The sequence below is a fragment of the Phoca vitulina genome, unplaced genomic scaffold (genome assembly GCF_004348235.1).
Source record: "Phoca vitulina isolate PV1807 unplaced genomic scaffold, GSC_HSeal_1.0 scaffold16, whole genome shotgun sequence".
NCBI classification, from domain to species: domain Eukaryota; kingdom Metazoa; phylum Chordata; class Mammalia; order Carnivora; family Phocidae; genus Phoca; species Phoca vitulina.
In genome coordinates this window covers 35,003,903-35,020,526 of record NW_022589719.1, presented here as the reverse complement: position 1 = coordinate 35,020,526, position 16,624 = coordinate 35,003,903, and the positions used below count along the sequence as shown (strand labels likewise).

General features: G+C 60.3%; 1 protein-coding gene across 2 annotated transcripts in view; it reads right to left on the bottom strand.

Annotated features, from left to right (window-relative positions):
* ANO1 (anoctamin 1) overlaps positions 1-16,608 on the bottom strand; it is a 78,809-nt gene extending 62,201 nt beyond the window's left edge. The window contains exons 1-2 of one of the 2 annotated variants that reach the window (XM_032414224.1): positions 16,468-16,608; positions 8,362-8,694 (exon numbers count right to left, since the gene is read on the bottom strand). In XM_032414224.1, coding sequence (XP_032270115.1) covers positions 8,362-8,694; positions 16,468-16,575 — 441 coding nt within the window. In that variant the 5' untranslated portion in view covers positions 16,576-16,608. The remainder of the gene's footprint in view (positions 1-8,361; positions 8,695-16,467) is intronic. The other variant, XM_032414223.1, reaches the window with a different exon arrangement.
* Positions 16,609-16,624: the final 16 nt, after the last annotated feature.

The window sequence follows — 16,624 nt, the reverse complement described above, 5'->3', positions numbered from 1 at the left end:
CTGCTCCGGACCACATCTCCTTGGCCACCGGGCAGCTGAGGCCACGCCAGCTTATGTGCATGGTCACCCTTGGCCAACAAGCTTGAGGCTGCCTCCCCAGCTCGGGGAAGCCCTGGAGGGCAGCAGGATCTGAGAGGCGGCAGCGTCCCCGGCCCAGGAGACAACCGGGCGTGGGGCCGATCTCATGGGGCGCCCTGGAGTAGGAAGAAGTGACTGTCGAGAGCCCACGCACGGCAGAGCCTGTCTTTCCCCCTTCCAGACCCAGGTCTATTTCTGGGCACTGCTCACCCACACACAAAGACCCAAAATATATTCTTCCCAGTCCCATGGAGACTTCTCTTGCCGGTGGTCACGGAGCTGGTGCCTGTGGCCGGCCTGCCTGGGAAAACACGCTCCTCTGTTTACGTGAGCAACGAGGTCTCTCCCAGGAAACATCTGGCGGGATTTGGGAAAGGGGTCGTGGGACCAGTTCGGGAAAAACACATACGGGATGTTCTCAAATGTGGTGCCCGGCCTGACCGCAGCCGCCCCCAGCGGAAAGGAAGCGCGAGACGGCCATATCCCCCTTTCCCCCGCCAGGCACCCAGAGCCGCGAGTCTGGCCCCGACTCTGGGCCTCCTGATGTGGAATTACCTGGGAGACCACAGACCCGCCGGGGTGAAGGCCGGGAGCGCCAGGCCGGACAAGGGCAGGCGCAGGGCCCCCGGGCACACACTGGACGGGCAGCGTGCTCACCTGGCCAGGCGCTCTCCCGGCGCAGATGGAGTGTGTTCAAGCCTCCATTCTGAGCCCAACTCACAAAAACCGTGACCCAACCAGAACTGTTTCTGGCATTTTCCTTTAAGAAGGAAGTCACAAACGAAGCAAACATAACATCCCCACAGGGGGTTCATAGTGGCTGAGCGCCCCCGGGGCTCCCCCCAACATCCCCACGGCCACCCGTGGGCCTGGACATCCCGAGTTCGTGGGCTGGACCACGTGCGTCCGCCACCTGGCCACGGCCCCCTGTGGCGGCTGAGGCGCGGGCTGGGGATCGCTGGAAGGTTCGCATCAGTGAGGACCACCCGTGGGCCATTTCTGCTTGCCCTCGGCTCCCCAGAGAGCTCCCGGCAGCACCACCTCCTCACCCCCGTGGGCCCACAGGCCGCTTCACGCCCCGGGCACCTCTCGGACTGCCGCGTAGGCCTGACTGAGGGAGCTGGGGTGCCCAGGATGACGCTGCCCCCAGGGAGGCCTCCACAGCCGCGCCCTTGGAATGTCAGGGCTGCCCTGTGGGAGGGTTCGTGTTCTCGGCACCGATCTCTTGGCTTCCATCACTCAGGCGCGGTCACGTCCTGCACTGGGACAACCATGCCTCGTACATGCCCGTGGTGCTGCCGCCAGGGTCAAGGCTCAGGTGAGCTGGGGACCCAACCGAGGCTGCCTCTGCGGGAGGCCCAGAAGGTGTGCAAGGACCGGGAGGGGACATCTGCACCCCCCAGCCCCCCGCCTGACATGCTGAAGGAATACACGACAACAGTCATTCACGGTCCTGCTTCTGTGACAAGCAGGCAGAGGACTCAGATCTACCGCCCCCCCCCGAGAAACAATAAAGGACGCGGGACAGAAAACAAAAGAAAATAAATATCACAGCCTCAAAGGAGCTCCAGAGGGAAGAGCAGGGCGCTGCTGGGCTCAGAACTGTGACCAAGGTGGGGCTGCTCCCAGGCAGCCCCAGGCCACCCCCGTGGAGGTGGACCCCCCAGACACCCCCAAAAAAGGCCCTCCTCCTCCACACATGGGCAACTGCTGCCGAGTAGAGCAGGACAAGGGGGAGGGAGGAGAGGGAGCGGGTAGAAGTCACCCTGAAGGGTCCTGGCCTCCAAACTCCTCAGCCCCAGTGGGTCTGGGGACCTCAGCCTGTGACCTTGGTTCAAGGTGGTTCCAGCTATAATATGCCCTCAGATGTGTGACGGACGCAAGCCCCAAGCCTCTCCGGATGAGGGCACCTTCCTCCCAGGCCTCGGGGATCCCCCCGGGCAGGGCAGGGCAGCAGGGCCAGGCCCACCAGGAGGAGAGCCAGCACAAGGGGCCCCCTCAGCCTGGGGACTCACAAACCAGTGAGGCTTACCTTGTTTAAAGAAATAAACGTCAGGACAGAAAGGTCCTGCAAAGGACAGGAAGCCACTAACAAAATGACAAAGCCAATTTGGAAAGGGACCAAACAGAACTTCCCAGAAATAAAGAAGTGTCGTAAGGAGCATTAAACACCCAACGAGTGTGTTCGAAGCTCCTCCGCCCCTCCGAGGGAAGGGGCCCCCCAGGAAGGAACAAATCTGGCCCGAGCTGTAGCTGCAGCATCTGCTGACCTCTGTGACCTCTGTGGCTCACTCTGCCAAGCCACCAAAGGGTTAACAGCCAGCTGGCAGAGGTCTCGATGAGCCAGAAGAGCCCACCCGGGCACACCACAGGCCTGGGGACACAGGAGGACGTCAGAACTGCAACCTGGGCGCCAAAGCTTTTACCCCCAAACCCTAGCACCCAAAGGGAGCTGTGTGATGGTCTCTGGGGGCTTTAAAGATGTGGCTTTGAAAAGAATGTCCAGGGGCGCCTGGGAGGCTCAGTCGTTGAGCGTCTGCCTTCGGCTCAGGTCATGGTCCCAGGGTCCTGGGATCAAGCCCCGCATCGGGCTCCCTGCTCAGCGGGAAGCCTGCTTCTCCCTCTCCCACTCCCCCTGCTTGTGTTCCCTCTCTTGCTATGTCTCTCCCTCTCTGTGTCAAATAAATAAAATCTTTAAAAAAAAAAAAAAAAGAATGTCCAGAATTCACTTTAAAAATGTGCGTCCGCAAAACCAAGACAAGCCCAAAGGAAGCCAGGCAGCGTATATAAAAGCCTCAACAGAACATGCATAAGGCATGAGACCTTTAAGGCCAAAGAAATGAATGTGTAATGGTGAAATTATGAATGGAGAAATCACAGCTTCAGGACTAGGCTAGGGGCCCTAACATCCCACTGTGCGAAAGGCCCAGTGGCCCAGGGGGCTGGTTCACACCACAGGCTTCAGGGCAAAGAACATGAGGCAGGACCACCCCTGCCGGGCCCTGTGGCCCTGGTCTCCTTGCTCCACCTCTCAGAGCCTCAGGCCCTTTCTTTCCACCTGTAAAGGGGGTCTCGTTCCTGGACCACCTTCTCACAGCAGGGATAGGGAGCCCACACAGCATGGGGTGGGGGTTTGCTTCCAAGCCCACAAGTCCCCCGGGCCATCTACCATCATTTGTTTTCACACATGGGGATGTCAGGACTGGACCTCAGGTTTCTCAAGTCAAGGACCTCCACCCACAATGTCCCGGGGCGGTGAGGAGGTCTGCCCCCAGCCCCTCCAATGCTGAAGGCTGTGTCTGTCGCCAGTTAGCCAGACTCCAGAGCCACCTCGGACCCCTGCCTTGGACACCTGCTGGAAACGGTAGGAAACCCGGCCCCTCCCTCTCCTGTGCCCCTGGCAACACTCCCCACCACCTGCCACGGTCACCTGGCACTGCGTGGTGCACGAGGGGTCTCCACGTACTGGGGGACCCTGCCCTGCCCAGATTTGCCATCTGATTCCCGTCCGGCAGGAGGGAAGCTGGGAAAAGCAGCCTGAACCCAAGGGCTGCGGGCAAGGAGGTGTTCACTTCCTCAGCGTTGGCCCAGCACCCCCAGGGGAGAGAAGTACCATCACCTCCTCCGTTTCACAGGTGGGAAAACCGAGGCCCAGAGAGGGGAAGCCACCTGCTCCCAGGCTGTCCCACCAGGAAGTGGCCGAGCGGGTCTGAAGTGCATAGGGGGCTCGGAGGCCGGCCTCACACCCCGCTGCACTCCCCGAAGCCTGGTCTGGAAACAAAAGCCGCTCCCCTTCGCTGGCGTTTGAAAAGCAACATCCACGCTAACAAGGATGGGAAACACTTGCTGCCCGAGGCCCCCGCCAGCTCCGGGGCAGGAATGCGGAGAAACGTCAGCGGGCCAGCCCGGGTGCAGGGGTGAGCCCCGAGCGGCAGCATGAAAGCAAACAGACTTGACAGGGTCCCAGCGTCCCGAGCCTCAACAGTTCTGCCAAAGCCAGGGTCAAGTTCAACCTCGGGGCAGGGTGGGCCCCGGCCACCCCAGCACACACAGCCGGGACTCTGGTGTGTGGCCTTCTCAGCAGTGACCCACGGACATAAATAATGTCCAGCAGGCTTTGAGGCCAGACTTGAAAAATGCTGGTTTCAGTTGCAAGGAAACATGCTCTCCTCCTTCTAATGGGAAGCCCGGAAGCTGACCCCACGGCTGTCGGGGGGACGGACGGAGAGACGCTCTCCTCCCTTCCTGCCACTTCCCGTCATGCCGTCCCGGGGTCTCTGACACGGGACTCCTCTTGGGCCCTCATGCGTGAGATGGACGTTTAGGGCTGCCCCCTGGATGGAGGCCCTGAAGCCTGTCTTGACACCCAAGGTCTTTCTCTTCGGGGAGTCTGGGAAGCAGTTTTCAAATTCGGCTCCTTTGAGCCCACGGTGCCTGGGGAGGGGGAGGATGGGGGACCCACGGTCCAGGCTCAACCTCTGCCTGTCTGTACCCGGGGGTTATGAGTGAGAGTGTGTCTCCCCTGTTCTGTGGGCTCTCGGCCCAGTCTCTGTCTGGGGCTACCTCTGGGGTACCCAGCAGTGGATCAGGGCTTGCGTGGACACTGGCGGGCCCATCTCTGCGGATGCTTCTGCTGGCTCATGGGGGAAGAGGCCTGCACGTTCCTCACCTCTCCAAGGATGGTCCGGGCTCAGCAGCCACCACACACCCAGGGAGCTGGTTAGGAACACAGCTCAGGCCCAGGCCAGGCCCGCTCAGTCAGAGCCTGCACTTTGACAGGACCCCCTGTGGGTTCCTGGGCACATCCGGGCCCTGCAGCAGGGCAGCCTGCCCAAGGCTGGAGCTCACCCTCCAGGCCACCTGCACTGATGTGGCCCCCACCACGAGTCACCGCCCGCACCTCGGCGGGCACCTCCAGGGGCCCCTGCGTGAGCCCCCCCAGTCCTGATAGAACCACTCCAGTGTGCTCTCAGCTGCTGTGGGGGGGCGAATGGGGTCCCCCCAAAGAGACTTCCATGTCCCAACCCCAGAACCTCAGAACGGGACCTTATTTGGATTTTGCAGGTGTAACCACATTAAGATGTGGTCACACGGGAGGAGGGCAGGCCCTAAGTCCAACGTCTGGTGTCCTTGCAGGAAGAGAAGAGACGCAGAAGGACATACAGAAGGCGGCCGCCTGGAGGCAGAGGCAGAGGGTGGAGGGGCACCTGGAGCCCCCCAGAAGCTGAAAGAGGCAGGAAGAACCTGCCCAAAAACCTTCAGAGGGAGCCCAACCCTGTGGAGATCTGGAATTTGGACTTCTGACGTCCGGAACTGTGCGAGACCCCATTTGGGTTGCTTTAAGCCCCTGACCTGGGCTCACTTGCTACGGCTGCCCCAGGGCCACTATCCGTTTGGTGTCGTAAGAGCCGGCCTGCCCGTGCCCTCAGTCCGGAGGGTCTTCACCACAATAAACCTCCAGACTCGGGTCAAAGGCAAGCACACAGACGCCCTGTCTGCGTGGGGCGGGCGGCCCGCTCTGCCCAGGAGCAGCACAGCCTGGCGTACCCACTGGCCTCTCGAGGGGCAAAGGCAGGTGACCTCTGTGCCCCGGTGGCCTGCGGGCAGCTTCCTGGTCATGGCCGCAGAAGGCTGGGCCAGCAGAGTTCAAGAGGGCCCCCCCCCCTCCACCGAGGAGCGATCTTGGCTCATCCGGCAGTATCTTGGGAGCATCTTTGGTAATCGTGACCCTGGGGTGCTACTGGGAAGGGCTGCTGCTGAATTTCCAACAGCAACGGCGCCAGGGCAGAGAAGCCCCGCTTTAAAGACTGATTCTCCACCTTCATCCAGCGTCGGCGTATCTGATGGAATGCGTGGATCTTTCTCCCCAGGAAAGTGCACATAAGCCCTTCGCTCCTCGTAATCGGAGCACACCCCTGGGAATGATTCATTAGCCAGGGCATCGCTCTCCAAAATAAAGGCGACAGCCACGAGCTGTTAATCATGCTGGCAGTGATCCGTGCTCAGCCCTCGGAGGCCGCCTCTGAACCAGGTTCTGGTCCTGCCTGTCTCTTGGAGGGTGGGGAGAGCACCAGGCTGCAGCAGACGGAGGGTTCTTCCAACAGCCTTGGGCCTTGTTCATGTCAGATGAAAGCTCGGGAATTACAGGGGCCCTCGTAAAGCAGTTTCGGACGCGAGAGACTCCAGCGGGCGCGGCTCAGCCCCGGCTTCAGCCACCTTGGAGACTGGAGCCGTGCACTGTACCTCTTTCGTTTTTAAAACGGCCCCAATCAATTGCTGGAAAGCCTCTTGTAGCTACAGAGCCAAACTATCAATGAAATTCTTGGGTCACTTATTGGGAAAACTGGATGTTCTTTGGTGACAGTAACCACTGTCTCTATGTTTGTTGGCTTTTTATTTCAAAGTCACGATTGAGAAGATGGAGTTTCAAGAAAGGTATGTGGGACGTTGCAGTTGGTTGGACTTGGAAAGGCTCCTTTCTCTCTCCCCCTCCGCAGGAACCGTAATATATGATTTGATGTTAACAACACCCCAGGAGAATCTGCCCCACGTTAAGCACCTTGCCCTTTACTCATGATCACCCAGTGACGTAAATACTACTGTTATCTCCATGTTATAGAAGGGGAAACTGAGGCCTGAGCTGCCAACAAGTCTCGGAGGGACAGGCAGAGGCTCTGGGACCTGTCTGGGGCCAGTGTGAATTCCCAGACTTTGGGGGGTCTTCTGAGCACAGGGCTCTGAAGCTGTCGTGGGAAAAGAATGAGGGGAGCGGAGACTGCATCCCTCAGGGAGTGGACCAGGCAGGTGCAGACCACAGCCCAAGCTCACAGCTCTGCACGAGGGCGCTGCAGCCTCTCCCGACTCTGACGGAGCCCGTCTCTTCCTCCAGCTATGAACTGTCAACAGTTGGGGCAGAGTCTGAATACTGACCCAGTGTTTGCACAAAAAGCAGGGGGCTGGCAGGGCGGAACCATGCCTTAAGTCAGAGACCTGCCTGCTCCCCTCTCCCTAGGGGCCAAGTGTCAGGTCACAGAAAACCCTGAAGGACCCGCACATGTGTGTGGGAGAGACCCTGCAGCCTCACCGGGACCTGCCTGGTCATCGACGCTCGCACACCCTCGCAATCCCGATGGGGACCACTCCTGCTGCAGAAATCCACATCCGCCAGGTAGCCGAGCCTCAGAAGGAGAAGGCCACCCAGAGAAATACTCCGCGTGCATCACAAGACCCCTCGGCCGCTAGGTCCGCAGAGAAAGAGGCCCCACTGAGCAGTTCTGGGTGAGTTCAGGGCCAGTACTATCAACGTGGCATGAAAAAGAGCTCACACCAGCTCCTTCATCAACGAGCCTGCTGGCCGAAGCACCCCAAGGGCATCCTTATCACCAGACCCAAAGTGTTCATTATTTAAGGGCATGGAGGTCCTCAACGATGAAACAGCAAACTGAAACCAGATTTTATTTTAAACACCCGCAGCTGGCTCAGGGCTCCCCCAGCAGCCTGCTGACCCTCTTACTGTGGTGTAGAGACTCCCCGATTCTTGGTTAGTCCGCACAGGGACACTGTGGCGGGCTACGGGTGTGTCCTGCGATGCTCACGGCAGGAAGCCCCGCCCCCGCCCTCGTGCACAGAGAGGTTAAGGAGCGGAGCACACAGCAAGCCTGCTGACGGGTTGAGAGAAGCACCCCTGTCCCAAGGGCTGCCCACCACTGCCGCCTTCCCTCCCGCCGCCCGGGCGGCACTGTGCACCAGTGAGTCAGGCCTTTACTCTCCCCAGAAAACCTTCCTTCGAAAGATTCTCAGGCTTTGCCAGGGACAGGCGCTCCTGAACACAGTGTGATGGTCAGGGGATTTCAGAGCAGCAGGGCCTCCCAGGGATCAACGCAGACCAACCGCCCCACTTGACAGATTGAGAAACTGAGGTCCCGAGAAGGGCCAAGGTCAGCCACCAAGAGGACTCCCAGGAGGGAGGGGCACGTCTACCCAGGAAAGGAACCGACCAGAGCAGGAAGTGCCGTGACCCTGGAGGTCATTGCCGAGAAGGCCTTAACCTCCTCCAGAGCAGATGTCGTTGGGGGGGGCAGGGGCTGGTTTGGGGCTCCCCCAAACCCCAAACCTTAATAAGCGATTGCTACCAACTCAACAGGAGCAGCCTTTCCATCAGCCGTTCTCGGAGCACCAGCTAAAGCCAGAAGAGCCCCTCCCCACACCAGCTTCTGGAAATGGTGGTGCGGGGCCCGGCGGGTGCGCCCACCCCACAAGCCCACAAGATGCAGGGATAGTTACGTCCTCGTCTCGCTCCAGCTCCAGGCCGGACTCCAGGAGGTTCCCCTCGTACTCCTCCCTGCGGAATCGCTTGTCGTCCTCGTGGTAGTCCATCGGGGGCTCGGGGCCACCTGCCGCCCCCACGCTCCCCTTGCCCGGCAGGGGCTGGTCCTGCCTGGCACCGCGGGCAGCCAGGGCAGCATCGCTGTGCTGCACCCTCCTGGCCAGGGTCCTGCTGCCCGAGGGCCTCTTGGGATGGTACACCAGGATGTAGTCCACCTTGCGCCTGCCATCCCGGAAGTAGAGGCCGTGCTTGCACTCGGCGTCAGGGTCCACGGACAGCGAGTTCAGCAACTGTGGTGGGAAAGACAAATCACTGGCCGTCAGGCCATCACGGCCAGGCCTGTGGAGGGGAGCAGGGTCCAAACTGGACCGCTTCCTCCACCCGCCCCACCCGCCTTCAGTAAAGCTGTGCCGCGCATCCACCCCGCGAGAGCACCGTCCCGGGCTGGGACAGCCGTGCACACAGCGGCCCTGTCTTCGTGGAGCTGACATTTGGAGAAGGACACATGCGCCATAATCACACGTGGAGGCCAAGCTGGAGCCTCACTGCTCAGAAGGGCCCCCGGTTCTATGGAGCTAGATCAGGCTTGCTGGGAAGGACCAGGCTGCTTGCAAAGGCAATGGGAAAAGCTGCAAGGCCACCCCTTTCCCCACTCCCAGAAGTGCTCGTTACTCACTCCCACAGGGTCCCGGGCAGTGCAGAGCTGAGCTCAGGTTCTGCACCCGCAAATCTCAACCTTCAATGGCCAGAATGCATGGCAACGTCATATCAAAATGGCCACGGGCCCACGATGGCCCTCACCTGGCCTGGCTCCAGCTCAGCCACTAGCTAGCTGCCTGTTAGTTTGGGTTCCCCCAAAAGCAGCCCCCGAGTTGAGCATTTGGGTTCAGTGGTTTACCTGAGAGGTGGTCTCAGGGACCAGAGTCGGGGCGGGGGGGCAGGCACAGAGGGAGGGGCCGACAGAGGGTCACTGCCTTGGGCAGCTGGGCTCCAACCTGCTGGTGCCCAGAGGGTGAGGAAGCTGGGTGGTTATCCACCACACCTGGGTGTTAATTCCCCGCCCTGCACGTGGCCTCCACCTGCTCCTGCACCAGAGAGTGCCCTGGGGGGTGGGCCGAGAGGTAGGGGCAGGGCCCGGGTTTCCTTATCTGCCTAGGGGGCTTGGCGGGGGGCCAATGAGATAGAAATCTGGGCCTGCGCATGAAAAACTGGGACCTCTGCGCAGTTGCAATCACGCACGGCTGCTGGTAACGCTAAACCCGAATTTCTAGAACTCCTGTGGGATTGTGCTGGTTACCGAGGGCAGAGAGGTTAATCGGCAAGCTGGTCTTCAGCAATAAGAGAAAATAAATAACATCATGCTGGAAGTATTCTAACCAGCAACTCCACACCACCGACGGCCCTCAGAGCTGAGCCTCACGTCCTGCCCCTGATCCCCTGGCTTCTGCCCCACTCCTGCTATCAGTCCTAGAGACGCACTGTCATCCGAGAATGAGGCCCTCCCCCACGGAGCATGAGGCCGGCCTGTGGCTAAAGGCAGGCCCTGAGCCCCATGGCTGGGGGACAGAGCTGTGTCTGGAGGGTCTCCCCACAGGGTCGCCTAGAGCCCTGGGATGGCTGCCCCCGGTGCGAGGGGCTCCACAGCACTGTACGCATGGTCGGGAGAACAGCAGGGGTCCCTCACTCCAGGGCTGGTGGTCTATTAGGCCCAAGGTGCAACAAGGACACCTGGGGGGGGGCGCCCATGTGATCAGGTGTCTTTCCAAATGTCCGGCTCAGGGGCAGGGGAAGAGAGGAGAGGGAAAGAGGAGAAGCGGGGGGATGCCTGCAACGTGCCATCTGCCCAGGGAAGGAGGGATAGGGGCGTCTGGACAGGGCCTTTGTGGGGTCTGGATTCCTTCACCCCTGGTGGGGGCGGGGGAGTCGCTCCCCTGAATCTCAGTCTCCCTGGTTGGCCCCAGGACGCTCACAGCCTGACAGGGCACGGCCAGCACCCGGAGCTGGCAGGCGGCTGGATGCAAGCTGTCCATGCCCACCCACGGTACCACGGAATCCAGTGCCGCTCTGGTGGTCTTCACGGGACCCCGCAGTGTAGATGCTCCCTTGGCCCACTCTTACAGGTGTCCGTCCAGAGACTTCGGGTGTGTAGGGTGGGGGAAGGGGAGAAGGGAGGCCCAGCCCAGGACAGCGTCCACGGAAGACCCCAGTGTCTTTTGCGGGGTCATATTGCAGGAGAGGTGGGAAAGAGTTTGTCAGGGAGGACACAGAGGCTCAACAAGGCGAGGTGGGTTATAGCACGGGTGGGAGGCTGAGCCCAGCCCTGAGTCCTGTCTGCACACTCAGGGCGCTGCCCTCTTGCTGGTGGTAACACTCTTTCTCAGCATGGGGCATGTCCTCTTACTGAGTCCTGACCCTGTGAGGGGGCATGATGGGTAGGTCTACTTGACCCGGAGACAGTGGGGCTCACATGTGTGAAGCGGTCAGCCCGTGCTACCAGGGCTAAATCCCCTCCGGCCAACCCCCAAGAGCCCTCTCCAACGCTCATGCCCAAGGACACAGCTAGGGGGAGTCCTGCCCCAACCGTTCCCGGAGCCAGGAGGTAAGGTCACAGTGGAGGGGACGTGTGGGGCAGTGGGCGGCCTCAGATAAGTCTGGGCTTGGTCCCGCTCCAGCTAGGAGGCCTGGGAGAGATTCTCTACCTGCTCTGCTCCTCGCCATCCACCTCTGCAAGATGGGAGGGCAATGTAAGCTGCCCCTCTGGTGGCCAGGACGACTGACTGAGCCACAGGACGCCCGTACGGGGTGGATGCTCCCTCTAACTTGCAGGACCGGCCCCTGGATGCCACACTGTGCCTCCCGCCCTCAATCCCAGCGCCAACAAGCGCTGGTTCTCCTCAATACCACAGGAAGGTCAGGGAAGGGGGAGCCGCGGTTTCCCTCCTCCGGGGGGGGGGAGTGGGCAGGAAACCCAGACCCGCGGCCGCGTGTGGAAGACACCGCGGCGCTCAGGGAAAGCAGCCGCTGCCGGGCAGGGCAAGGGCTTGGGAGGCGGCCAGACAAGGCGGACGCGTGGTCTCCGGGCGGGCAGGGTGCAAGAGCACACCTGCTTCCTGGGCACCCAGACTCCCAGTGCCTCTGCGAGGGGCTCATCTCTATTTCCAAATGGGGAACTTCCATCATCCGAGCGGGGCCAGGCGTCCGTGTATGGCTCCCGCCTGTACCACCGTCCCCAGCTTCCTCTCCCCACTGCCCCGGGGCTACCTGGAGTCAGGACATCCTCGTCCCCTGCTCCTTGACTTTGCGCACGCTGCACTCCCCACCTGCATGCCCTGCCTCCCTTCTCTGTGCTTTGTGATCCTACCTAGCTTCCCAGGCAGGGGACAGATCCTGCCTCCTCAGTGCTCTGGAGGTCCCTGCCCCCTCCGGCCAGTGCAGGTCGCCTGGGCCGGGGCCGCCTTGAAAACATCTATTCACAAGCTCTTCACTCACAGGGGCCCCTGAGCAGGGTGGTGGGGTCCCCGAAGCTGGGCCAGCGACTGCCCCTAACACACCTCCATCTAGAATCTGCTACACACACACACACGGAGGGCTTGGTCCTGGTGGAGGCCCCATACATGCCCATGGTTGGCTGGAATAATGGCTGATATTGAACAAAGTGGACAAAAACCCCCTAGCGAGAGGGAAGGAAATTCAGAGTGAGCCCATCAGGTCAGAGAGCAGGGAAATTACTCTGGGGGACAGCCAAAAACCCTCCACCATCGTGAGACAGGAAAAGGTTGCCAGGTTCAAAACTGAACAATGACCACCTGTCTGCTGGGGCCCGATCAGGAGCCTTTGGGGCCTGACAGCCTGGGGGAGAGCAGACATATCCCCTAAACATCTCCCTCCCCCCGGGGGCGCGGTGGTGGCCCAGAGGCCTCATCCACAATGACTGTCCTTCCAAGAGCAGCTGTGGCATCCCAGGTGCACAGTGTAATCTCCTGATCCTTCTGGAGCCCTCCGTGTAACGTGAGGGTCAGGGGGAATAACCGGACCTCCCCCGTTCAACGTGATTTCCCTCCTAGGGTTATTGGAGTATAAAACATGCTCTGTATGTAAAGAGTTTACAACAGGGCCTGGCATGTGATGAACCCCCAAGAGAAGTGTGCTCTAACTGGGAATTGAGATGAGCACAAATAAAGAACTAAGGGAGGACGATCTCCTGGTCAAAGTGGACCACAAGTGAAAGAGGGTGGCAGTGCAGGATCCAGATTGTTAAGTGACCAAGGGAGCTGGATGCGCTTCTGGGGCCAGCAGGAGGCAGCAGAAAGCTCTGGCGCCCTGCTGTGAGAGTCCCACATTTCCCTCCCCGGCCTGGCTCTGTCCCTGATTTGTTCTGTGCTTCTGGACAAGGTGCTTCACTGTTTGGGTCTTAGTTTTATAAAATGGGGGCGATCCTATCTGAGTAAGTGTAAGGGATTAGCAACCTTTAAACAGAAAGATTGGGGTCCCTTTCTACCACACCATACACGGGCAAGGCAGAGCCCAGGGTCTGGAGAGTGAATCTGAGCTGGGTTTGGGGGGAGCCAGAGAGGTAGTCTCCGTGGTGGCCGTGTGTCTCTCTGGGGCCCTTCCATGGGGCAGTGGAGTGGGTGCTTTTTTTGTGCAGGACGGGACAAAGAGATAAAGATTTAACTTGCAGCAGGAAGGATACGGGTTAGACTCTATGTATAACTTTCCAGTTCAAAAGCTTGAAAAAACTTCAAAATGTTCTCCGTTCCGTATCCTTAAGAAAGGGGCAGGTGGCCCCTCAGCCCACCTTTCCTGAAGGCAGGGGACCTCTCGTTCGTCTTTCTGATGTGGCTATGGAATGAATGAATGAATGCACGTAGGCACACATGAATGACAGAAGCTTGGGTTCTGCACAGTTCCTGGCAGGGGCCACCAGATCAAGGACACCGGGGCCTAGGCCCAGCCCAGCTGGCAACTTAAACACAACGCTCCCCAGCTCTGAGCCTCAGCTTTCTATCTGCAAGGTGGGGACAAAAACGCCTCCTCAACTGGAGTCACAGAAGTCTTGAGCGGACACGATTCATGGGAGATCTGAAAGTATTTTGAGGATCATCCCGGAGTGTTTGGAGGGACATGCTCCCAGAAGGAACTTCCCTGACGACGACGGGAAATATGGTAGAAGAGAAGAGGCTTCCTGAGGTCACGCCGGAGGGCGTCAGGGGACAGAGGTCCGCTCCACAGCAGGACTGCCCCCCACGCCACAGGCAGCGAGAGGGTAGTCTACATCGGGTCCACATCTGCCTCTTCGGGCTCCCTTCCCCAGCTCTGAGAGGGGAGGGGAAGGAACCCCGTGTCCACACCGTGGATGTTGGACTGGGACCAGCACTTGTCTCTCTGGCTTCTTGCTTGGAACCAGAGCCCCAGGAGCTGAAGTCACACGTTTGTGTGAAATAGCCAAAGCCGGGACAAGTCTAAACGATCATGCTCAGAGAATCTGCTACATTCCCTTGTTCCTAAGATGGGGAAAATGAAATCAGGAACCTGCAACATTTCTTTGGGTTCGGGGACTCTTTGAATACACTTTGGAACTTCACTCTCATTCCCCCAATCTTAAAATCAAATCACCGGCACTACAAATCAATGTAGGATCCTCGGGCACACTGCACAACCTATAAACAGGTCGTTCCCCCCCCTTGCCGATAAACAGAGAGGTGCTCTTTCTTTGCAGGCAGGCTGAAGCCAACACCCGGTACTCCTCTCTGGGGTGTCTGAGCTTGTTGGGGCATACGGATCAGGGCCACTGACAACCATCGGGAAGAAAGTAGAAACTCTCAAAGATAAACACAAAGAAAACTCAGTGAAATAAATTGCATTCAACCTGGCCCCTGGCTTTTGAAGTCATTTCTTGCACCCTGTTGTGCAGAAACCATGAGGTGATTTTTATCCTTAAACTTGGGAATGACAGGTCGAGGAGAGGCCCCGGGGCGCTGGCTGGCAAGTGCAATCCCTGCCTGGGATTGGGACTTCCGATGGCCAACTTAAACTCCACCAACACCACAGGGGCACGTACGGACGCCTGTCTGGGAACTCCTTGAAACGCAGCCCACGCCCTCTGGCCTGCATAGAGCCGCCTTCACCGGGTGACTCAGGGTAATGACTGAGCAACAATCATTGGCTCGAGCTGTGCTGGGGATGCCCTGGGAGGCTGTCTCCATCACGCTGCCTGCCCTGCAGGCCCCCCGCTCCTAGAGCTGCTGCTTCCTGTCTGCCTGGCAGGACACTGCTTGGCCACCTGTCCTTCCTTTGGTCAGTGCCCCCGATTCACAGCCCCCCAAACCTGCCCACAGTAAGAGCTGTGTGCAAAATAAGTCAACAGTCTCATCGGGGCTTGTCTATGTGTTTCCAGACCATGGAGACCTCAAACGGAGGGCCAAGTCTTTGCAGACTTCGTGGCCCTTGCCAGGGTTTGGGGAAGACAGAGAGTTTCTGGATCCACATAAGCAACAGGTTCCTGAACTACAAGTCCAGACACCATTGATAAGGGCTCCAGTCCTTATTTTGGGTCTACCCCGTCATCACGTCGAATGCCATCTACCTCTGGAATGTCCACTCCTTTCCATCTCCTTGGGTGTCACCGTCTCTCGCGCCTTCTAACTGGTGTCCCCACATTCCCCCCTCTGGGTCTTCCCAGGTGAGATTTCTTTGTCTGAGAGGCCCCGCCCAACCCCCATTACGGGTACAACCAGCTCCTTCTCCTCCAGGATGTCCGTTCCTCTGCAGGCTGCCCATGGCCCCCTGCTTCTGTGTCTTGGCCCTGCCAGCTCTCCACCCAGCGGGTGGGTGGCTCCCCTCTTGGCTTCAGTGGCCTCACTGGCGGAAACAGCACGGACCCTACAGAGTTGTGAAAATTAAGCGAGCTAATCCTCAGCCGCAGGCCGGCTGCTACGGAAGTGTCCCTCTGCCGTTGTCCCGGGCCCCCTTCCATCACCACCTCCTCCAGCCCCAGATGGGCACACTCCCCGGTCTCGTTCGCTGTGGGTTCCCGCAGCCTGGCCCACAGCAGGCACACTGTTGGCTGACATGATGGCTCTGAGCTTCGAAGGCCAACGGCATTGATCACAGGCAGGCACCCCTTTCAATCCACACTGGTTCCCAATGCCCCCCTCCATCTCTGTGCGAGCTTGGCAGCAGAAGGGGTGCAGGGCCTGAGGGTCTCTGCCTTCCCTGGAACACAGCTAGCCACCCTGCCAGGATCCCATCCCGCAGGCACCTCCCCAAAGCCCGGGCTCTCCAGTCCTGAGGCTGCAGAGGCAGGCCTGGATCCTGGCGAGGTCAGAGCAAAGAAACAAGGCCGGGACCTCAGGCAGCTGCTGTGGGGGAAGGAGGCGGGGGAGAAAGGAGAGTCTGTTCTCTGGTCCAGACTGAGCACCCTGGGGTCCCCTCTGCTTCCCCGGGGGGCCCTTCTCAGCCCCTCCCTCCTGGGGCAAACTGTTCTAACTTTAAGCCAAATCCCTCACTGGCCAGTTCTGCCCTCCAAGGATCCCTCCGCCCTCTGGATCTGGCCCCGTAGAGAATGGTGGGGGTAGCAGACCCCGCAGAGGGGTCCCCAACCACGTGGCCAGCTGGCACCCGCTTCCCCCTGCACCAGCCCCAGGCGCCGGCAGGGAACTGGACCTGCGCAGAAACAAGTCTGGACCCACCGGCGTCCCCCAGCTCCCCGGGGCGCTGAGCGCTCCCCTGCGGGACACGGAGTTCCCAGGAACTCCGTGCTCCCGGGCAGGTGAGGCAGTCGCCGGGGGGTCCAACCCCAGAAGGGCCCGGAGGCTGCCAACCTCTCGCGGATCCCCCCACCCCCACCCCGCTGCCCCGAGCCCCCACGGAAAGGGGGCGTCCCCCCCGGGGCCCAGCTGTGGCACGCTCAGGCTCCTGCCCCCGGGGACGGTGGCGCCTCGTCCGCGGGTGGGCGCTCCCCACGCGCCCGAGCCCCGCGAGCCCCCGCCCCGCCGTCCCTGCGCGTGCGCGGCGCAGGTGAGCGGCCTCCCTCCGTCCCGGGCGCGGCCGCCCGCACTCACCGTGCCCTCGGACGGCAGGTAGCCGATGTCCTCGATGGCGCAGATGTTGATGATGTGGACGCTGCGGTCCTCGGCCGGGAGCGTCGAGTACTTCTCGTTGACCCTCATCGCGGCCGCCTGGGCGCCGGGCCGGCCGGGCGGCGCGCCCTCCGCATCC